Here is a 25415-nt window from a genome sequence, read left to right as displayed (position 1 = left end):
TATTTAACAGAAAATCGTCAGACAGTTGTCAAAGTCAAAACGACAAATATCAAAAACAAAAACAAAAGGATTTAACAGAAATTATTTGTTTTAAGTGCAAGAAAACTGGGCATTACATGTCTCATTGCCTTTAGTGCAGTATTTCTTAGTGGCAAATATAATAAAAACGATTTTTACCTAGACTCTGGAGCCAATAAACATATGACTCCTAATGAAAGTTGGCTGCATGACTGTTCAGAAGCAACTGTAAAAGAAATTTTAGTGGCAAACGAAGAAATTTTACCAGTAAAATTCTCTGGGAGTTTAAATATTGTCACAGATTGCAATGGAAAATCTCATGAAATAGAAGTTGAAGAAGTTTTGTGCATACCAAAACTAACCACAAACCTCATATCAGGTAACAGAGTTATATTCACCCACGAAGGATGTTCGATTGTTAATAGCTCTGGTGTACAGATAGCTACAGCAAGCTTAGTAGACGGCGTTTATAAACTAAACTTGAAGATAGAACAATGCTTATTGGTCATATCCCCTGAAACGTGGCACAGACAATTAGCTCACATCAACAGCCAAGATATGTACAAAATGAAGGATTGTGTGAATGGATCATCACTGAAAGAGAAGGTAAACATAGATAAATATAACTGCATAGTTTGCTGTGAGGGCAAACAAACAAGATTACCTTTTTCAAATACAAGTAAGCTTAGTCTGAACTTATTAGACATAATACATGGTTGACATCTGTGGAACCATGGAAAATGTGTCCATTGGCGGCTCTAGGTATTTTCCAATTTTAGTCGATGACTGTAGTCGCATGTCATTTGTGTATTTCTTAAAGTCTAAAAGTCAAGCTTTTTCTGAGTTTAAAGAATTTAAAGCTATGGCAGAAAAACAGAAAAGCAAAAAAATAAAAGTATTCCGCACAGATCAAGGTGGTGAATTTTGTTCAAATGAGTTTAAGACATTTTTAAAAACCGAAGGAATAATACACCAAATGACCAATGCCAAAGCAGTCAACACTGCTAGTTATCTAAGAAATCGTTGTGTAGCAAGTGGTATTGATGGAAAAACACCATATGAAATTTGGGTAGGACAAAAACCGGACCTGTCAAAGCTCAAAATTTTTGGAAGTCCCTGTATGGTGCATATACCTAAGGACAAGCGTACAAAATTTGAAAAAAAGGCAAAAAGACACATACTTGTTGGCTATTTAGAGAATATCAAAGGTTATAGAGTCTATAACCCAGACATTGATGACATAACAACCAGTAGAGATGTCATAGTTTATGAAGACTATACAAGTAAAAGATTTGAAAATACATCAGAAGTAGTAAACTATGAAGAAGTTGTTGGAATGTCAGAAGCAGTAGGGGATTTAGATTCCAATCCAGCTGTTGAGAATATTAGTGAAGGCAGTTCGTTCACTGACTTGGACGATTTAGATCCAAACTATATTCCAAATAATGCTGATGATGTTGAAACTCGGACAGAAGAAAGAAGATCTGGAAGAAAAAGAAAAGAAATTTGAGGATTATGTTACTTATCTGAGCGCTGCAGATAGCAACATCTGTTTTGAGGAGTTCCCAACCACATACTCACAGGCTATGGGTAGAAACGACAAAGACGAGTGGCAAAAGGCCATGCAGGAAGAGATGAACAACCTGGTGGAAAATGAATCGTGGGAAGTTGTCGACCTACCTTCGAACGGTACATTGGTTGATTGCAAGTGGGTATATAAAATAAAATGTGATACTGAAAATAATAAAAGCTATCGTGCTAGATTAGTGGCGAAAGGTTTTACTCAAAGAGAAGGAGTGTACTATGGTGAAACCTTCTCACCGGTAGTTAGGTATTCTACACTTAGGTTACTAATGGCATTGTCTGTAGATTTAGGTCGAGACGTAAGTCACTTAGATGTAACTACGGCCTTTTTACACGGACACTTAGACGAAGTTATATATATGAGACAACCTGAGGGTTTTATCAAATCAGGATATGAAGGCCAAGTTTTAAGGTTAAAACGTGCCCTTTATGGCTTAAAACAAGCGTCACGTGTCTGGTATAAAAAAGTCGAGGATATATTGTTGTGTCTAGGCTATAGTGAATCAGCACTTGAACCTTGCGTTTTTATAAAGCATGTCAATAGTTTTCTTACTGTGATTGCACTATACGTTGACGATTTTTTAATTTTCTCAAACAACATAGCCGAAAGTACGGATTTGAAAGAGAAATTGGCAGACCATTTTAAACTAAAAGACTTAGGTCAGGCCAAACATATTTTGGGAGTAAGTGCGTGCATTGATAAGAAAAACGAAGTTATAACCCTAGATCAAAGTAAATACATTGATTCACTATTGACTCGATTCAACAAGATTGACTGTGAACCTATTGATAATCCTATGGAAAATGATTTGAGCTTAAATAAGGGTGACAAAAACTGTAATTCATTGTTACCATATAGGCAGCTCATTGGTGGATTAATGTATCTCGCCGTAATGACGAGACCTGATATTTCTTACTCAGTCAGCTATCTTAGTCAGTACAATAGTTGCTTTGATGTTAGTCATTGGAAATCCGCAAAGAGTTTTAAAATATTTGCAGAAAACCAGAAATTTTTGTCTTAAGTATAAAAAGGGTTCTGGTCAATTACTGGGTTTTGTAGACTCTGACTGGGGTAGCAGCACAGTTGACAGGAGGTCTTATACTGGTTTCTGCTTTAAATATTCCGAGTATGTTATTTCCTGGGAAAGCACCAAACGAAAAACTGTAGCACTCTCAACGACGGAAGCCGAGTATATGGCCTTGTCTGAGCCATCGAAAGAAGCCGTTTATCTGAGGAACTTGTTAGGTGAAATTAAAGGCTCATTTAATTGTGTTCAGTTATACTGTGACAATCAAAGCGCAATTAAATTGTGTAATAATTCTGTACATCAGAGATGTTGTTACTAACAAATTTATAAATGTTGTGTACATTCAAACAAATGAAATGGTGGCTGACATCTTGACTAAGGCTTTACCTTCTGTTAAGCATTATAAGTTTCTGAAGACTCTTGGAATAGAATGATTTTTATTGTTTAACCTAGTGGGGGTGTTGATATTAGCTTAAAAAATAAAAGATGTTAGTTGTCGCGCCCTTTAGTAGCATATGTAGCAGTAACTTTGTATTCCCGTTCTTTTTCTAATAAAGCAGTTTCTTGCTGATAGTTGAACAAGTCGGAGTGTTTTCATTGTTTCCTTCCGCCTGCTTTTTAATACGAGTTAATACATTTCAATGGTTCGATATTATTAAAACTAGAAGTAGATTTCTTTGGTAAACCCATAGTTATCCACACCTTCTACAGGTCTCCCTCCACTTGTATAGACCAGTTCAACCAGAACCTACAGAGTTACTTAGATACCCAGGCAATAAATAATCATAAATATAATTTCATTGTTGGGGATATGAATATTGACATTGTTCCGTCTTCACCTCCATTTTTTTTTGTGTTCATATAATCAAGAGATATTGTGTTTGTCTGATTATTTTTTCCCATATTTTTTTTTCGCATTATCGTGAGAACGACTGTGCGTTCCAGGTTCGGAGAAGGCTGGCTCGCAGAGAAGTGAACAGATACCTTTTTGAATCGGTTGTCAACGGCTCAATAAGTGATTTACCTCAATGATAATGATTTCGCTCTACAAGTGCAAGACGATAATAATAGTTATTCATATAATCACTTGTGTTATGCCCAGTTTCCTCTCTAAGAAAAGGAATTCAATCAACGTTGGATCTGGATGCAGAACGATTCCAAGGTAGGAAAACACAGTCTGGCCATTGAAAGGCAACTTTATAAAACCAGTCAAACACTCTTTGAGATAGCGAACTCCTATTTTTTTTACAGTCCATTTATCAAATACAAAACATGGTCCATTACGAACCGGATACTTTCGTTTCGTTGTGAAAGGAGTTTTTGACTGCTTTTATATAGTTTTTCTCATTAACTCAGACAAACACATCCATTTTTAGATTCTCATTTTCGATAATCAAATTATATCCAACTGGAGGTTTTGAATTTTTTTTTATTGACTATCGTCTCGTTTAAAGATAGAAAAACAGAGTTGTTTTTATCTGTTCAGCTGCCGGTCGTATAGAATCGTTTCGTACTCCAACGATTTGCTTTTGAACCTATTCGAATATTTTCTCTCCAAGAATATAATTCGCAGATTCTCTTCAACAAACATTTTCAATTTTGTTGAACGTATTCTACATACTCCACTCGGGAGTTTTATAGTGAATATCTCTTATTTCAATTACAGTGACCGGCACAAAATATTTATTCGTGAGTGGTCGAATGCTCTGATAAAGATATATTTTTTTCTCATCAATTAGTTCCGGTTGATCACTGATATTTTCATATACGGGGTATTATCAGAATACAATACTATTCGTACTTCATCAAATATCGTTTTGGTATTTTAGAAAAATTTATTCAATTGATTGTTGAAATGTCGAATGCAAGCAAAATAAAACAGTTTCAAGCTTTACAACAAATGTCCGTAGATCGCATGAGTGATTTAGTTGTAATAGCCGAAATGGCTCAAACTAATTCAGATTTACACAACCAATTCAAAGCTCGGTATTCTCATTGTGGGAGTATCTATGAAGAATTTGAAAAATATAATTCAACCCTCGTTCCACTTCTCATTTCGGCTGAAACTTATGACAACGAAGAAATGAAAGTTGTCAAAGAGTTTTTATCAGGACTATTATACAGTTAAATCAATTTATTCCCAGTTATTTGAACCAGGTAACACTGTAAATTCTCATACTCCAACTAAGAGTAATGTCAAGTTGCCAAAAATAGATCTTGTCAAATTTGACGGAAATCCTAGGATGTGGAAAACTTTTATAGACCTGTTTAATAGTGCAGTGCATGAAAATTCCACTTTAACGATTATAGAAAAATTAAATCATTTGACAACATCTCTTTCTGGTTCATCATTAATTACCGTTAAAGCTATTACCGCAACTGATGCAAATTATATTGTTGCATATAACACTCTCCTCAAAAAGTATGAGAATCAAAGGGTATTAGCTAATGCTCATTATAACGAATTAGAAAATGCTTTGAAAATTCCAGAAAACAATAAAACCTCAAACAATCTTCGAATACTTCTAGATACTTTCACAGAAAATATCGCAGCATTAAAAAATCTCGGTTTTCCTACAGATCAATGGAGTTTTATTCTATTCAATATGCTTATGAGACGATTGGATTCAGACACCGCTTCTCGATTCGAATTATATCATGGATCTAATGACATCCCAACCTTCGATAAGCTTTATGACTTTGTATCAAATCAATGTGATGCTTCAGATAGAGCTGCTGAATGCCTACAGAAAAAGGTGGTATCTCAGAAATTTTAAATGAAAACTCGACCCTCTCATCATTTTCCAACCCATTCTCCTTGAAGGTCTTTCCACGTTCAAGTCAGAAATACATCTTCTCCTGTGTGTAATGCTGACCATCGGATATATAAGTACCCTCAGTTTTTGTCAATGCCTACTCGTGATAGGTTCAAGCTAGTAAAAACGCGCAAATGGTGTGTCAATTGTCTAGGTTCGGAGCATGCAATCAGAGAATGTCCTCGAAGTCCCAATGTTTGAACTGTGGACAATTGCATCACACATTGCTGCATTTTGGTGAATCTTCCTTCTCCAAAAATCGACCTTATCAAGCCGAAAATATAGCAAGTCCATTCCGTTCGACAGAAAACTCCCAAACTCAAAATCCCAATGATGTAACTGCATCTAATTTAGTAAACACTCGAACAAATATTTCTTCTCAATCGCCCATAAGTATCCAACCTTTAACTTCATTTTTCACTCATGCTGTTGAAATAAATCATACACCTCCTCATTCACTCTCGTCTCATATCCCAAATACAACAGTTCTTTTGTCGACTGTGCAAATTGAGGTTCTGGATTCTAGAGATTCATATCAAAAAATGTGTGCCTTGCTTGATACAGGATCGCAAATAAATATAATAAGTCAAAAATGTTTTAATCGTCTGGGATTACATAACCAGAAACAAAATGTTTCTCTCTCTGTCCTCGGCATAAACGATATGAATGTTTCTGCATCCAAAGTTGTCCCCCTTTCAATCCGCCCTCGTAACAGTTCCAAACCTACTCTCAAACTGAATGCCGTTATAATGCCCAAAGTTTGTAATAATATGCCTAGTTATACAATTTATATCAAGTCATGGTCACACATATCAAATTTGAGGCTTGCCGATCCTCAATTCCATATATCCAGTGAAGTTGATCTTCTTCTAGGTGCTGATATGTGCTCTCTTATTTTCGAAAATGGCCATATTCGTGGTAATGATAAGCAACCCAGTGCACTTCATACAATTTTCGGTTGGATTCTAATGGGAACACTATCATCTCCTGACTCTCATTCAAGAACCTCCCTACATTGTAGTTGTGATTCTCCTCTCGACTTCTCTCTCAGGCGCTTCTGGGAAATTTAAGAGGTTCCTAGAATTCTTACTTCAAGGCCAGAAGACACTCTTTGTGAGAATCTTTTTATCAAAACCGTTTCTAGAACCCCCTCTGGCAAATATGTGGTATCGCTTTCGTTTAAAACTTCTGAGCCGTTATTTTCTGGCTCTCGCGAAGTTGCTTTCCGGAGATTTCTCTCCCTTGAACGTAGATTATATCAGAATCCCTCCTTGCATGAGGAATATCGCAACTTCATGCAGGATTATCTCTCTCAAAATCACATGAGTCTTGATACGACCCCTTCAGATAACTCCGATAGCTACTTCATACCACATCATTGTGTAATTCGACCAGAAAGCACAAGTACCAAACACAGAGTGGTATTTGATGCATCTGCGAAAACACCAGATGGCATTTCTCTGAATGATACATGGTTGACAGGACCAAAACTTCAAAGTGACTTAGTTACTCTTCTGTTGAACTTCAGAATGCACCCAATATCTTTTATGGTAGATATCCGTCAGATGTTTCGTCAAACTCTGCTCTCAGAAAATCATAGAAAATATCAAAAAATCCTCTGGAGATTCTCGTCGGACCAACCTGTTCAGGAGTATCTTCTGAATACCATAACTTATGGAGTGATCTCTGCTCCATTCTTAGCTATCAGAACTCTCCATCAACTAATTCATGAGGAAGGCTCAAATTTTCCCTTGGCCACTGAGGCGATAATAAACTCATCATACGTTGATGAGTCACAAGTTGTGAGTCTTTACAACAAGCCCAAACTCTGAAATACCAACTAATTAATCTACTTAAACAAGGAGGATTCGAACTCCATAAATGGAGTAGTAATCATCCATCTCTTCTCTCTACTGGAGATCCCGTAATTTCCACTTCTCTTGATCTCGATAATAGCTCAACTGTCAAAGTCTTAGGCTTGCAATGGAACTCCTCTGCTGACTGTTTTTCTTTCAGTATTTTTTCCCAAAATATTCCATGCTCTAAAAGAAATATCCTTTCTGAACCCGCACGGATTTTTGATCCCCTTGGGTTTCTGAGCCCCCTCACTCTATCAGCTAAAAAACTCATTCAACGCCTGTGGACCCTTGGACTGAGTTGGGACGAATCTCCACCCCCCGATATCATAGACCTCTGGTGTCGATTTAAAAAGGAACTCCCAATTCTCTCAAAAATAAATATTCCAAGACATTTGTCTCTGTCATCAATGACGTCATGTATCCTGCACGGTTTTAGTGATGCCAGTGAACATGGTTACGCTGCTGTTATATATTGTAGATCTGTCGCTTTCGATTGTATTCGAGTACCGCTGTACCAAATCGAAAGTTTCTCCTTTGAAAACTGTATCCATTCCGAAACTCGAGCTATGTGCCGCTACTCTTTTATCTGATCTTTTTTCCTTCGTCTTGCCTATTTTTGAAAGGCATTTTCACATTGAAAAAATTCTCGCTTGGTCTGATTCCTTAACAACCCTCTGTTGGATTCGCTCTTCCCCCCACAAGTGGAAAACTTTCGTAAGCAATCGAGTCAGTCGAATCCACGAGAAATTACCTCCCGAGATATGGTATTATGTACCATAGCAAAACCCTGCTGACTGTTCCTCTCGTGGACTGTTTCCAGCCCAGATTGTAGAGCATTCCCTATGGTGGGCGGGGCCTTCCTGGCTTCTCGAACATCCTTCATTGTGGCCTTCTTTGTCAATCCCTTCTGAATTAAAGGCTGACTGTCTCACAGAAGAAAGAAAGGTGGCTCTGTTCACCCAAAAGGACGATAATAACGACTTTTTCGACACATTGTTGCAAAATTCTTCTTCCTTTCCTAAAATACGAAGAATTCTTGGCTATTTTCATCGTTTCATTGAAAACTGCCGTGTCCCTCATTCCCAGCGGAATGAGACTCACCAAGCCTCATTGTCACTGATTAAATAAGTCCAGAGTCAAGTATTCCATTCAGAAATATCCTCACTTCTGAGTGGGAAATTATTACCAAAATCTTTTCGCAAATTAAATCCCTTTCTCGATATCAATGGGATTCTGAGAGTTGGCGGTAGGCTCACTCACTCACAACTTTCATATGATAAGCGTCATCCGATATTACTCCTCAGTCATCACAGACTCACCGATTTGATTATCGAAAGTACCCATCGCCAATATCTTCATCCTGGTTTTCAGATGACTCAATTTCATCTACTTCAGAAATATTGGATTATCTCTGCTAAGAGGTCCAATCGCAAAATACTTTCAAAGTGTCTCAGTTGCTGGAGACAAAATCCAATTTCGTTCAGTCCTCCGATGGGCAATCTCCCTTCACTACGTGTTTCTCAGGTTAAACCCTTCACTTGCGTGGGTGTCGATTTTGGCAGACCTTATGCTATATCTACTGGTAGATACCGAGGTTCAAAAACACAGAAGGCTTACATTTATCTTTTTGTGTGCTTTGCCACCAAAGCACTACATTTGGAATTAGTCCGACTTGTCTTCTGAAACATTTTTGGCAGCTCTAAGACGATTCATTTCCCGACGCGGTGGAGTCTCAAAAATATTTAGTGACAACGGAACTAATTTTGTTGGAGCATCCCGTATACTAAAAACTTTAAAGGGAGTAGCTCATCGGGAGGATATTGAATGGCACTTTATTCCACCCTCCAGTCCCCACTTTGGCGGTTTATGGGAGGCGGGAATAAAATCGTTAAAATCACATATATCAAGAGTTGTTGGAGAGCAAATTCTCACGTATGAGGAATTTAACACGCTTTTCATACAAATTGAATCGCTTTTGAATTCGAGACCAATCTGTTCAACAAGTACAGACCCCAATGACATTTCGATCCTCACTCCAGGTCACTTTCTGACATTGGAGCCATCGAAGCTTAGCCATTTGTCTCGCTGGCAGTTAATTCAGCGCTTGCACCAAGACTTCAGGTCTCGATGGAGTAAAGAATATCTCCATACACTATACCAGCGAGGCAAGTGGACAGATCCAACTGTCAATATTAAAATTGGCACCCTGGTCTTGATAAAGCACGATTCGCTACCACCTTCCCGCTGGCAGCTCGGCCGTGTCTTAGATACTGATACTTAGGTACTGACGGTGTAGTACGGATGGTAACTGTAAAAACCCCTCAAGGAGTGTTTAAGCGATCAGTGGTGAAGATTTGTCCTTTGCCACTATCCGAATCGTTATAGTAAAATGCTTCTGCATTTTAGGTGGGCGGTTATGTTCCGTCTTCACCTTCATTTTTTTTTTGTGTTCATATAATTAGGAGATATTGTGTTTGATTATTTTTTCCCATATTTTTTTCTCATTATCGTGAGAACGACTGTGCGTTCCATGTTCGGAGAAGGCTGGCTCGCAGAAAAGTGAACAGATACCTCTTTGAATCGGTTGTCAACGGCTCGATAAGTGATCTACCTCGATAATAATAATTTCGCTCTACAAGTGCAAGACTTCGATAATAATAGTTATTCATATAAACACTTGTGTTTATGCCCAGTTTCCTCTCTAAGAAAAGGAATTCAATCAACGTTGGATCTGGATGCAGAACGATTCCAAGGTAGGAAAACACAGTCTCGTGTAATAAATTCTCATCATCATTCTCAGGCCATTGAAAGGCAACTTTATAAAACCGGTCAAACACTCTTTGAGATAGCGAACTCCTATTTTTTTACAGTCCATGTATTATCAAATACAAAACAGACATCCTCGACAAAAATGACAACAGCGTCAATAACTACTTAACAGTCATGACAGAGTACGGGTACAAATCTCTCATAAATGCACCAACGCGCCTTGCAGCTTGTCTTGACCACATCTTTATTAAACCCTGTATTATACAAGATATCGAATTTTCAATCCCGATAGTTACTCTCACAGATATAACAGATCACTCAACCATTATTGTTCAAGAAGTATTCGGAAAAAACACTGAACCAAAAAAATATGAGAAAAAAACCATAAGACAGCTCAATGAAAAAAAGTTTATTGAAAATATAAAAAACACAAATTGTCAAAACATTATCTCAGATAGTAACTTGGATACTATAGTTGAGAGATTTGTTGCACATTTACAATATGAAACTGTGCAATGCACCAGTTATATACCAATGAAAGGAAACCAAAAAAAAGAAAGATTGGATATCTACATCTTTGGTCAAATCGGTAAATAAAAAAAATAGTATGTACCTACAACTCAAAAACAACCCAAACAAATCACGACTCAAAGTTGAGACAAGAATTACAAAAACACGCTTGAAAAGATAATAGAAAAAACCAAAAATGAATACTATAAAAGGAAAATTAATGAAAACACGAATAATGCTGCCAACCTGTGGCGAAACATGAATGAAATGTTTCGTGGAGATCAAAAAAAAGTTGAAATAAATTCCATAAAAAATGAAAATGGAAACATGGTTAATGGTATGAATGAAATTGTAGACAATTTTAACAGTACCTTTATCAACACAGGAAAAGAACTTGCAAAAAAAATCAAGAGAGCATCATACCATAAATTCACAGAATATATAAACGAAAAATCTATATTTTTGAGTCTTACAACCCCTAAAAGAAGTTTCAAGCGTTATAAAAGGACTTGAAAATCAAAAAGTACCTGGAATTGATAATTTATAGGGTGAAACATTAAAATTAGTCACTGAATTCATCGCTGAACCGATAACGCATATTTTCAACCAGGCTGTAGAAACTGGACACTTTCCATCATGCTTAAAAACATCGATACTAACTCCAATATATAAAAGTGGAAGCAGAGATGAAGTGGTTAACAAAAGGCCAGTTTTATTAATAACAGACTTCAGCAAAATTATAGAAAAGTTAATTAAATCCAGAACAAATTCATTTATCCAAAAACACAAAATATTATCAAAATCACAATTTGGTTTTCAGGAAGGGAAATGCACCCAAAATGCACTATTGCAGCTAACTGATAGCATATACAAAGCACTAGATAAAAGCAAACCGTCAATGGGAGTTTTCATTGACTTATCAAAAGCATTTGACACAGTTAACCACTCCATACTATTAACCACTCTGGAGAACATTGGAGTAAGAGGGAACGTAATCAAATTAATAAAATCATATTTGACAGATCGGAAACAAATCATTAGAATTCAAAATATAAAGAGTACTGAGAAAGAAATTGAATATGGAGTATCACAAGGAACGGTTTCAGGTCCAGTACTATTCTGATATATGTGAACCAATTATTTTCTATAGGATCGTCAGGTGAAATAACTAGTTTTGCAGATGACACTGCGGTTTTCTACTCTGGGGAAACATGGTTGAGGTCAAAGAACAAGCAGAAAAGGACCTGGAAATGATTAAAGATTGGTTTGATTACAAACAACTTTCCTTAAATTTCAACAAGACATTTTTCTTACCTTTCTGTAACTATAAATCTCCCTTGCCACAATATCAATTCATAACTATTCAAAATACATTCAGAATATCTTCAACGACGAATATAAAATACTTAGGAGTTTTAATAGTTTCTCATTTGAGATGGAACTTCCATATAAATTATTTAGGGAAAAAATTAAGAACTATTCTTTATAAGTTCCGCCAACTTAACAGATTGGACCTGAAACAAAAAAATAGTTTATTATAATCTTGTACAAAGTCATTTGACATACTGCCTAATAGGATGGGGAGGAGTATCCAAAACTCACCTGTATCCATTAAACGTAATACAGAGAAAATTCTTAAAACTAATGCTGAACAAGTCTCTCCGCTATAATAGTGACAATTTGTATGAGGAATCTGGGATGTTCGACCTAAGACAATTATTTTATAAGAAAAGGAAAAGAGAAAACTAAGTCGGCCGAGCCATGAGTATATCACACGCCACAAAAATAAATATATCATACCATATGCATTCAAGAATGTAGATCAGAGGTCCTATAATTTTCTGGGACCAACTGTATTCAACTCCCTACCAGATAGCATACATTCCCTAGACTTATTTTCACATCTAAAAAAAGCGGTCGATAAATTAATTAGAAGCCAACCTCGTGATAAAATTGGTCAAATATTTGATGATGCCATATGAAATGTTCTATTTAAATAAAAAAAATGTACTCACCGTTACGCTCTCGTAAGACAATTTCCAACTTGTAAGAAATTTTATTTACACCTCCCATGTGATCTATTTCATCCTTACACGTCTCCAATTTTTTCTTTCGTGTAATTCAAACTTTATATGAAAGTAGCTGTTTCAGGAAGACTTTCTTTCAGTTTGTGTTTGGAAGTTACTTCTTTGCATGATCTACACATCCATGTATAGAGTTACTTATTTTCAAATTGATTACTTCCTTTCTTTCTTTGGAAGATCCCATCATCCTTTTTTTGTATCAAGATGGAATAGTAGAAAGCCAAAAACTTTCTTTCCTATAACAGGATATTCTGTGCAAGTAATTAACCCAGGTTTCTCCGACCATTTGTGTCAGTTCTTTAACTGGTCTACCAGTCTTGCAACCATGTGAATATCCAGAACATGAGTTGAGAAAATTCACTACACAAGGAATTGAGGAACCCTTGACGCGATAGAATTATCAAGCACAGATAACATGATGAAAGAATTTGTCGATCACTTTCATTAGTGTTTTGAGATTTCTTTTGAGAAGCAAAAAGTTAGGCCTAAACGAAACCGCCTCAAGGCCCCAAAAATATCGCTCTCTGAAGAATTATCATTTGAGCTAGAAAACTTAAAATCGCTCAATCGGTTGAGAAATTGCTTTCTTGAGAGCAATAACTTGAGTGAAACATTTGAACAGAACAAAAAAATAGTCGATAAAAAAATTCAAGAAGAAAAGCAAATACACACAGCACAAAAGATTATTGACTCTAATAACAAAACTAAAACTCTGTGGAAAATGGTAAACATCACATTCGGTAGAGAACAACGAACGCACGAGAAAATCTCCCTGATATTCAACGATGAAATGACCTCAGATGATAAACAAATATCAGATATTTTTCTAATACTTTGAAAAACCAAATCGATAGCATGAACCTACCAGAAAACTCATGTACAACCTCGGATTTCTCACTCTCACACTCTATGTACTTTTCGCCCATATCTCATATTGATGTTGAAAAAATCCTATACAATTTCAAAAATAAATATTCCAAGGGCATCCATGAAATACCTATGAAACTATTGATTGAAAGTAGCTCTATGATATCTAAACATTTAGCTAACATTATAAATGAATTCCAGTCCACAAAAAAAGAGAGAAGACTAATGAAGGAAATTTCAGAGGAATAGGCGTCTTGAACTCATGAACAAAGTGATAGAAAGAGCCGTATATGAACAAATTATGCTTTTTCTCGATAAAAAGAATATCATCTTCCCACAACAGCATGAATTTCGTAGGAATTTCTCGATCGAGACTGTCTCGGCCGAAATGATCAATATATTAATGAAAATTCAAATGTTTCATGTTTGTGATATCTTTTTTGACCTCACACGAGCGTTCAAGAACATAAATCCTAAATTCTTGTGTGAAAAATTATGTAAAATAGGCATACGAGGACCCATCAACAGTTGGATTCATTCATACATGACTGAAAGAATAATTAAAGTAAAGATAAATAAGACGTGCTAAGAAGAACGGCAGACCAAAATCGGTACGCCGCAAGAGAGGAATACTGGGACCTCTTCTTTTCCTTCTTTATGTTAATGACTTGCCCCGTTTCATTGAACTTGGTAAGCCATTCATGTATGCCGACGATACAAGCATCATAGTAATGGCGGAGAACGTATCCCTCCTGAAAGAAAAATTAACCCATGTAATTAACAACTTCACAGTATGGTGCCAAAAAATCATCTCATTAATAATGTCTAAAGCAGTTTGCGTTGAATTCATCACCAAGATGGGTAAGTCTAATCTAATATAGATTAGTCTAATCTAGATAGATCTAAATATGGATTCGGTTTACTTGACAACCTCACCTCTTACAAAATTTTTAGGAATACAATTAGACAGCAAACTTGACTTCAAAAAACACATCGAATTCCTCTGCAAAAAACTCGGTAAACGTTCTTTGCATTTGCGACTCTGAAAATAACTTCAATAAAAGGCATTTGCTAGATTTGTATTACTCTCTCGTATAATCAACTCTGTGTATGAACATAACGGTTTGGGGACAATCAGTGGAAGTAGAGTTTTTGTTTTCCAAAAAAGATTTGTAAGATTAATCTTCGATATAAAATACAACGAATCATGTAGAGAAGTATTCTTTAAAAATAAAATTCTGACGGTATCTTTATGAATCACTGTCTTACATCCATTCAAATTTGTCATCCTTCACTAGATCTCACGAAATACACGATTACCCCACTAGACAAAACCATGAAATTCATGTTAGGAAATGTAATCTTACGGAATATAAAAAATCGCCAAGATATGCCGGAGCAATGGCTTTCAACCACCTCCCAGGAAAAATTAAAGATATTCCCGATCACAAAGAGTTAAAAAAACAATTAAATACATTTTTATTGGAAAACAATTTTTATTCAAGTAGTGAATTTTTAAATTATAAAGAAAAGTGAATTACGTTTTTCTTTTTACATTACTTTCAAAATGAATGTGGCGGTATTTTTATGTTTCTACAATTATCTTCAATTTTCAGCTTTTATGTTTTTTTATATTGACCTGTCTTATGTATACCATGTGTATCTAAAAAGATGAAATATATATCTTATCTTATCATGGACCTGTTGGACCTGTCTGCCAATGTAGAATTGATCATGGTAATGATGAATGCTTCATCAAAGAGGGCAAATGTATTAAATTCACCTCCAAGACCGATTAATTCAACAGGGGCAATCCTTAACAGTATTTCAGTCATCTGGGAATGACTGACATGATGATTAACTTGCTCCTCCACCACCTCAACTGTATTATCTTTCACTACTTTATGCAAAAGAGATGTGACGATCCAAGACAAGTAAAACACTCTGTATTTTCTCTTGCCCACTCTCAACATTTTTCAACATCAAGTTTCTTGAAAAATATGCATGTTTCAACTTCATGTTCATCTTTTTTGCAATATTTACATTCATAAACTATTTTTTCTTGTTGACTGGTAGTAAAAACGTACTTCTTCTTTCTGTCCTGTTCCTCTTCTGAACCAACACCGTATGTAACTGCTTCACTAATTTCAGTCAGCCATATGGAAAATTCTGTGATGGTAACTGCATTTTTACATTTTTTCAATTGTAGAACTTTTCGGTCATTTGAGAGTTGTGGATTAGACAAGTAATCGTAGCAGCCCAAACTCCTAATAGTAACAGCCAAGTTTTGTATTTTATTTGAGAAGTCCAAAATGGTGAATGATGATGTCGCGTCTGCCATATCTTCTCTCAAGGGTATCGATAATTTTGTCTACTTCTTGAGTGAAAAACAGTAACGCATTTACGAATTCTTTCGTTTTGCCTTTTATGCACCTTTCTAAACGTATAATGTTTTCAGTGTCGGAAAATCCGCAGAGTTTTGTCGTTTTTCGGAATTGATGTATAAAATTCATCCATTCTACGGGCTCATCGGAAAATACTGGAAGTTCTTTACTGAATGATTGTCTAGCCATAAACTGTTGTTCTTCCGACATATTTCCCTGAATATTTGCCTTAGTGGATTCTTTTTCCTGTTTATTATTTACATTTTGTGAAATCTCTTCATTTTCGTCTAGAGTATTTACCCAGTATTGAATGAAGGTTGATTCATGTGCCGCCGATTTTCCCAATTTAAAAGAAAACTCGCTTGAATTCAGACTGTACAATTCTGCTATTTTCATTTCTGCTTCTCGTTCAATCAACCTTTTTTCAATTTCTGCCTATCTTCTTTCCTTCTCGAATTCAATTTCCAACTGCATTCTTTTCCTGAATTGATTACTCGTAACTTTGGTGGTTTTATGCGTTTTTGATGAAGGCTTCCATTCATTGTTTTTTTCAAGAAACTTCATCTTCATTCATCGCTGCCTGTTTGCATTTTCCCAAGTCTTGAGTGACGTCGACATATCTTGCAGTTGGCATTGCTTTCGTTTCTCCTTCACTTTTTCTCAGGGGTAAGGATTTATTTTCGCCATCTTCCACAGGGAGATTCTTTGATGGATCGAGGGACCACTTATGTTTCTGACTCCGGTTAGTTTTGGTTTTGAAATTGCCGTGGGTTTCAATAGATTTTTGGATGAAAATACTCTGAATGACAAGACGTGGTTTTTATGTTTGACAAGTATTTAAATTCTGTTTATTTTTGCCAACTATTCAAAAAGTCTCTAATAAATTAATAGTACATGAGGAAAATAAATAAAACAAACATTTCAGATAAATAATCCGTAGGAACACTCCCTCGTGGTGAAGAGCTCCTGTTCTTCAACTAAGAAATAATAATTCGTAAGAACAAGAGGGTTGTACTAATAGAATGAATCATCAAATCAGCGTGACATGCCGTACCGACTGTGATACGAATTTTTATTGTTAGGAAAATGGAAAATTCGTATTTTCCAATCTACGATGAGTATCCTCGTGAAATTATGTGAAAGACCATTTAGAGGGGTGTACTAACAGGGTGACTCCTGAAATTAGCGTGACATGCCGAACCGACTGTGATACGAATTTTTATTGTTAGGAAAATGGAAAATTCGTATTTTCCAATCTACGATGAGTATCCCCGTGAAATTATGTGAAAGACCATTTAGAGGGGTGTACTAACAGGGTGACTCCTGAAATTAGCGTGACATGCCGAACCGACTGTGATACGAATTTTTATTGCTAGGAAAATGGAAAATTCATATTTTCCAATCTACGATGAGTACCCCCGTAAAATTATGTGAAAGACCATTTAGAGGGGTGTACTAACAGGGTGAATTATCAAATTAGCGTGACATGCCGTACGGATTGTGATGTGAATTTTTATTGTTAGGAAAATGAAAAATTCGTATTTTCCAATCTACGATGAGTACCTCAATGAAATTTTGTAAAATATCATTTAGAGGGGTGTACTAATAGGGTCAATCGTCAAATTAGCGTGACATGCCGCACCGCCTGTGATACGAATTTTTATTTTTAGGAAAATGAAAAAATAATATTTTCCAATCTACGATGAGTACCCCCATGAAATTTTGTGAAAGACCATTTAGAGCAGGGGTTCTCAAACTTTTTGCCACTGCGAGCCCCTTTTTAGACCTAGTATTTCGGCGACCCCCCTATTTTTAAATATAAACAAAAATGAAAAAAAACACTATTGGCTAAGTTTTATCCATAAAAATACTATTAACTAATAAAAATAAATACAAATTGTTGTCACTTGAATTGTTTATAATAAGAGAAAGTGGGATAACTCACTTCGTGGCACGAACAATGACAAAGCAATGATGACTCATAGGGCCTGTTTGCGCGCGCACTCTCTGCTAGCCGGTGGACGGCAGACGACATGACAGTCTGGCTTCTTGAGTCGATCACTCAACACTGTGTGTGTACTTGTGAGTAGTATTGCGAGCAAATACAGTTAGAAAAAGTAGCAATGGATAGGTATTCTAAGAAGACCGTCGTCAAGTAGTGATGCTAGTGCTAGTGAGTACAGAAAGACAAAATTCCGCAAATATGACCAGTCGTACATACAATTCGGTTTCACTGAACTGGCAGACAAACCTCAATGTGTGGTGTGTAATGAAGTGTTGTCAGCTGAAAGCATGAAGCCTTCGAAAATGAAACGCCATCTAGAAACTAAACATTTTGCTTTGAAAGACAAACCAGTGGAATTTTTCCAAAGAAAACTGTTCTCCCTTCGAAGTCAACAGGTAAACATTACGGATCTTGCTAATGTTGATAAGAATGCTCTTAAAGCTTCATACGAGGTAGCACTGAAGATTGCTAAAAAAGGGAAACCCCATACAATTGCTGAGGAATTAATTCTTCCTGCTGCAATTGATATGGTTTCAAATATAATCAGTCCTCAAGATGCTGAAAAATTGAAAAAAATCCCGTTATCAAATGATACTATTTCAAGAAGAATATGTGACATGGCTGAAGATGTTCAGAACCAGCTAAAGAAGCAAATAAAAGACAGTACTTTTTTTGCAATTCAGTTGGATGAGTCAACAGATGTTGCCAACTGTGCTCAGTTTTTATGCTTCATCCGGTACGATTACGGTGATGCTATTCATGAAAATATTTTGTTTTGTAAGCCCCTGCCGAATAATACAACAGGTGAAAGTCTTTATAAGGTGTTTGTTCAAGCAACTGAACCTTTCGAATTTGATTGGGAGAAATGTGTTTCAATTTGTAGTGATGGAGCAATGGCCCTTACGGGAAAGAAGAGTGGCTTAATTGCCAGGTTGAAATCATTGACACCGAATGCAAGCTGGGTTCACTGCTTTTTACATAGGCAAGCTTTGGCAGCTAAGAAAATGCCAGATGAATTACGGCAAGTTTTAAATGAAACTGTCAAGATAGTGAACTACATTAAAAGTCGCCCGCTGCAAAGTAGGATGTTTAATATTTTGTGTGAAAAGGTAGGAGCCTTGCATAAACATCTTTTATTTCACACTGAAGTACGGTGGCTATCCCGTGGTAATGTATTAAGCAGACTGTTTGGATTAAAGTCAGAAATGTTGTTATTTTCGGTTGATAGTAAACCCGAACTTTCCACTTTTTTCAGTGATGAAAAGTGGTTGGTTAAGCTTGCTTATTTGGCTGACATCTTCTCTCACCTTAATATTTTGAACTTATCCCTACAAGGACCAGACAAAAATATGATATATGCTCAAGACAGAGTAAATGCATTTGTAAAAAAACTCAGTGTTTGGAACGCAAGAGTTAAGAAAGAAGATTTTGAAAATTTTACACTAACTCAAGAGTTTATAGGGTTTCTGTCTACATCCTACTGTACATCCCCTGACACTTCATCTCTTTCCTTACTAGTATCTTCTCATCTCGAAGGTTTGATTGAACAGTTGACAGATTACATTCCAAATAAGGATACGAGTGGGGTTTTGTGGGTAGTCAATCCGTTCAGTGATCAAGTCGTAACAAAAGCTGAGCTAACTGCTCGTCAACATGATCAACTGATCGAAATTTCAAGTGATCAGTCAGCAAAACTCACTTTTAACAGTGCTTGTATCGACAAATTTTGGATAGGTATTGAAAATGAATACCCAGAACTGTCTACAAAAGCATTACAGACTTTGATGCCATTTTCTACGTCTTATAACTGTGAACAAGGTTTCTCCAAAATGGTGAATATCAAAACAAAATCAAGAAATCGTTTGACCCTGGAAAATGACATTCTTTTGTGTATTACAAAACTCATTCCGGACATAAAAAAATGGTTAATTCCAAACAAGCTCATGTTTCCCATTAAATATTATTACACCTTTTTCAACTTGTATGTGTATTACAAATTTGTGTAGCCTATAAATTTTGTTATTAATAAAAACTACAGCTATGACTGATTTGTTTTTTTGATTTTCCTTCTTATCCCGCGACCCCCCTGGACACACCACGCGACCCCCCTGGGGGTCGCGACCCACAGTTTGAGAACTGATGATTTAGAGGATTGCACTAACTGAGTGAATCATCAAATTAGCTTGACATGCCGTACCGACTCTGATACGAATTTTTATTGTTAGGAAAATAACAGATTTAGATTTAAATGATTCGTAAACTTATGAAGTGATTGTTAAGTACAAACATTATTTTAGATTTATGATGTGAATTTATTGTTTTGTGAACTGCGAAAATTTTAGTGAGGTGAGTTAATTAATTAACCGAGGTGAGTTGAATATCATCAAATATTTATTACTATCATCTTATTTTCATAATGTATTATGTCAACGTGTATTATTGTCAACGCTGGGTATAACTTTAATATGTTAGTAGAAAAAGAGTATAATGAGGAAATATATCATATGTTAATAAAAACTGAAGAAAAAAATACCAAAAACAACAGATATAGCCTTTATAAAGCTATTAAACTAAATTGCGGGCAAATTGAAGATTTAATTGATAATTTGGGTTTATCGTCAACTGATTCATTTTTTAATCGTTTCAAAAGGGCGGTCAGTTCAAATGACATAAATGAAAGTCATTCTCACCATCCAAAAATTGGAAGTTTTGGTACTTCATTTCTTCGGGTCGAAAGAATAGTCTTAAGAATGGATCGAAATCAAAACTATTTTATGTAAGACAAAGACAAATTTTGTAAAATAAGATGTTCAACTCCTTTACCTGGCTAACTTCTCTCTAGATATATCGAAAACTTTTTCACAAATAGAAGTGTTACAGTCAAATGAAAATATTGATAATGCAAATATTTCAAATTAATTCAGTAAAGACGTTATTTTGAAAGAGGTGTGCGAGAAAACTTCAAATCTTAATCATTTCAGTTTTGCGATATCAGAAAATAAATCGGACAGAAAAGAGGACAAATTAAATTCATAGTATTTCTGAAGAGGGTGAAAAAATCAAATGTAAATTGAAAAATATACAGTGCGGTCCATATGTATGAAATAAATTCATTTTTACCGTTTGTTCAGTCAAACTGTTACTTAGACAATTTTTTTGTGCGACGCCTCTGGAAGGCCTGATGCATAGACATTTTCACCACGCCGCGCTGTGTGCCGGGAAGTCTGCGCACTTCACCGAAAAGACAACATGCGGCGGCAGTACTGATGCGAAACTCATTGCATAAACATCATTTAAAACTCTTGTTACTCTGTTCACGTTTTAGTTGTTGTGAAATACATATCATAAGTGAAGTGGTATTTTTATTAAATTTTACCACATAACCCAGTTGATCACATTCAATATTACATGGTCCATCGAGCGGATAATTTACACCTATCATTTCAAGCGGCATCGGAGCAGATTCACACATCCAAGGTCAGGGGACTTCGGGAGTAGCAAACAACCATCGGCGAATGTGAGCAGAGAAAGGGGCTCGCTCCAGCGTAATCAAACAAGTGGAAGGAGTTGGCGCGCATTTCAACAACGTGGCCAGGCATTCGGCGGCATCAGTGCTCCACTTTCTTAAAATAGCACCAAGCAGAGACGGCGCAAGTCGAACTTCGGACGAGGGAATTCAGAATTCATCGCCTTCGAGTTTCAAGGCGGCTAGGCACAAAAAAGCGGTACGGAAGAAGTAAAGTGAGTACGTTCCTTTTTATCCTTCTCCATTTCATTTAAACGGTATTGTATATGTAAATTCTTGTTAAGAAATACGTAATACTTTATTACAAAAATGCATATGACAAAAGTGATAACAGAATGACAGACTTCACTGTCTACAAACATCGGTAAAATATGACCTATACAGTGTGAAATATAAATGAACATATACAACATATATCTTCCTCTTTATTTAGAGGTTTAATCTTTGCACAGGTTTTCTCACTCGCGTACCTCGCCTTACTGCTTGATTGCTCTTCTCAGTATTTGATGTGTTCGTTTGTTGATCTTTATTGCCATCCGAATTTTCTATAGATGAATAGTCAGAAATTGATGCTTCATTCTCCGGTAGTGAAATAGAAATCCCTTCCTGTTGTTCATTGTCCATTTCCATTGTTTCCTGATTGGAGCTTTGAGTGGTAGATATGTTAATGCCTTCATTGGGTGATATATTTCCGTAAGAGCAACATCGGATATTTCTGTAATTATCCGACCAATCTACCTCCGTTGGCGCTATTTGATCCAAATGTCGTCGCCACAACTTACCATCAACCTCGATGTAATAATGCAGTGAACCTTCTCTTTTAACAATTTTTCCGAATTTCCATTTCGAGCTTTTATCATAATTCAGAACTCGAACTCGTTGACCAGGGATGAAATACTTCATTTGAGGTCGAATTAAATTTTTGTTGTCTTCATTTTCAATGTATCTGAGTAAATCAATTTTTGTACGAATTTCTCTTTGTAAAAAAAGCATGGCAGGTGACATTCCCGTAGTTGAATTTGGTATTTTTCTATATTGCATTAGAAAGTTGGCCAATTTACAATCCAAATTGTCTCGGTTAGATGTCAATTTCCTCAGTGCATTTTTCATTGTTTGGACGTATCTTTCAACCTGGCCATTTGTTTCCGGATGATATGGTGCTGAGTACTTGTGCAAGATACCATTACTTTTCAAAAACAGTTCAAACTCTTGAGATCTGAATGTTGGACCATTGTCGCTAACTAAAGTGACTGGTAGACCATAACGGGCAAAAAGATTACGTAAAATGGAAATTGTTCTTGAAGCTACCATAGAAGTCATGGAAATGATCTCTGGCCATTTAGAAAATGCATCTATTACTAGTAGGAAATATTTACCCATGAAAGGACCAGCGAAGTCAATGTGTATTCTTTGCCAGGGAGAGCTTGGGTATTCCCAACAGTGAGGTGGTACCTTCATCGGTTTATTTTGAGCACTTTGACATGGTATGCAACTTTTGACTAATTGCTCAATATCGGAGTCAATTTTTGGCCACCAGACGTAAGATCTGGCTAGCGCTTTCATTTTCACTATACCTGTATGAGCTTCATGTAGTTCTTCCAGGATTTTTCTCCGTAGTGTGGTCGGAATAACCACCCTTGAACCTTTTAAAATAACTCCATGTGTAAGAGAAAATTCCAAATCATTACCAACGTATCCAATTTCTGTGATTCTCTTTCCTTCAAGTAAACTTTTGTAGACATTCATTAGAATAGAATCCGCTTGCGTTTCTTTGGCAATTTCAGTATGCGTTACTGGTAGAACTAACAACTGTTGTAATTGGTAATGTGCTACTGTATCAATGGAAGTATGTGTTGTGTTTGCGGTTTCTGGTAATCTAGATAAGGCGTCTGCATTCGCATGCTTTTCTGTTGATCTGTATGAAATTTCGTAATCAAAGCCTTGTAAGAATTGAGCATAATGAAGCATTCTAGTAGCCACCATACTAGGAAGATGCTTCTCTGGATGAAAAATGGACACTAATGGTTTGTGGTCTGTGATCAGTCGGAATTTTCTCCCATAACAGTAACGGAAAAATTTATTGCAAGCCCAAAATATCGAAGTAGCTTCCTTGTCTATTTGGCTATAGTTTTTCTCTGATTTACTGAGAGACCTGGAAGCGTAAGCAATCGGTCTTTCAGTGCCATCCGGCATTATATGGGAGAGGACTGCTCCAAGCGCATAGGGACTTGCATCTGTAGCCAGTACTAATGGTAACTTAGAATCATATGGACAGAGAATTTCACTTGATGTAATTTCCCGTTTCATAAGATCAAAAGCATTTTGACATTGTTCTGTCCATTGAAAAGTAACGTTTTTCTGGAGTAAATTATACAATGGAGATAGTTTCGTCGCTAGATTCTTGAGAAATCTACTATAGTAATTTACTAGTCCCAGCCAACTCTTCAGCTCAGATGTGTTTGTTGGAATTCTTGCATTGACTACTGCCTTGATCTTCTCTGGAGTCTTTTCTAGACCTTTGTCAGATACAGTATGTCCCAGATAAGTAATTTTGGACTCGAAAAATTTACATTTATCTTCTCTAACTCTTAGGCCAACATCTTGCAAACGTTTCAGAACTTTTTTTAATGTCTGAAGATGGTCATGGAAACTTGATCCTTGTATTTTGATATCATCCAGAAATACGCATACCCCCGGTATATCGGATAAGGTTCTTGTAATGTAACGTTGCCAAATTGCTGGTGCCACCTTGGTTCCAAACATAAGACGGTTAACAGTATAATCTCCTTTCATTGTGGTTATAGCTTGGATTTTGGCGCTATTATCATCCATAGGCATATGAAGGTAAGCTTCTCTGATATCGAGAGTTGTGAAAAGCTTACCACCAATCATACTTGTAGCAAATATATCTTCCAATGATTCCGTAAGAGTCTTAATCAGGATACTGAATTGTTCAGAATCCATTTTATTCTATCCCGTCCTCGTCGCCACTATTGTATATGTAAATTCTTGTTAAGAAATACGTAATACTTTATTACAAAAATGCATATGACAAAAGTGATAACAGAATAACAGACTTCACTGTCTACAAACATCGGTAAAATATGACCTATACAGTGTGAAATATAAATGAACATATACAACAAACGGGTTCTGTCTGTGTTTTTATTATTACGTTGTTTTATTTTGAATTATTTTACAAAGGTTTGATCACTCAAAATGTCGGTCGATTTGAATGATTTAATTCGTAAAAGAGGTATAGTTAAAGGGCGGTTGACAAGATTTGATTCATTTCTCACGTCAATAACAGAAGATTTACTGGGTCAATTACCGGCACGTATAAAAAAGTGTAGGGAATGCTGGGATGAATTTGACGAGTTACAAACTAGTATTGAACAATTGGATAATTCTCCGGAGCAGGAAAGTGAGAGAGAAGCATTTGAAGATACATATTTCAAACTGATAACTATAGCTGAAAGTAAGTTAACGGTGAGCAATGTCTCGATAACAAATTCGAATGCACAAGGTAGTCAAAACATTGGCCAAACTAATCAAATAGATAAAAACGTAAAATTGCCAGTAATGGAAATTCCATCGTTCCAGGGGTCTTATAAAGAGTGGCTGAAATTTCATGATACTTTCAAAGCGCTGATTCACACTAATGCAAATCTAACAAGCATTCAAAAATTCTATTATCTCAAAAATTCACTAAAAGGTGATGCAGCTGAAGTTATTCGGGCTTTGGAAGTATCTGAACAAAATTATGTGGAAGCATGAAAATTATTGAGAGATCGTTTTGAAAATAAAAAGCTCATTGCCTTAAGCCATATAGATTCGATCTATAATTTTCCTCAAATACAAAAGGAATCTTTTCAGCAATTAAGAAAACTGGTGGACGTGATAAATAGAGATACTAGATCTTTGAAATCTTTAGGTCAGCCTATTGACTCGTGGGACACTCTATT

At 36.1% G+C, this 25415-nt stretch overlaps 1 protein-coding gene across 1 annotated transcript; it reads left to right on the top strand.

Moving 5' to 3' along the window:
- The first annotated feature begins 18211 nt into the window (after positions 1 to 18211).
- On the top strand, positions 18212 to 19930 carry LOC141482412 (zinc finger BED domain-containing protein 5-like). The gene has a single exon (XM_074175593.1). The coding sequence runs from the start codon at positions 18212 to 18214 to the stop codon at positions 19928 to 19930; it is 1719 nt and encodes a 572-aa protein (XP_074031694.1).
- Positions 19931 to 25415: the final 5485 nt, after the last annotated feature.

Source organism: Leptinotarsa decemlineata, unplaced genomic scaffold, assembly GCF_025532065.1.
Source record: "Leptinotarsa decemlineata unplaced genomic scaffold, Ldec_3_MD MMD2_P_RNA_scaffold_14, whole genome shotgun sequence".
NCBI lineage: Eukaryota > Metazoa > Arthropoda > Insecta > Coleoptera > Chrysomelidae > Leptinotarsa > Leptinotarsa decemlineata.
The sequence above is the reverse complement of the archived record's forward strand: the minus strand, read 5'-3'. Positions and strand labels throughout refer to the sequence as shown.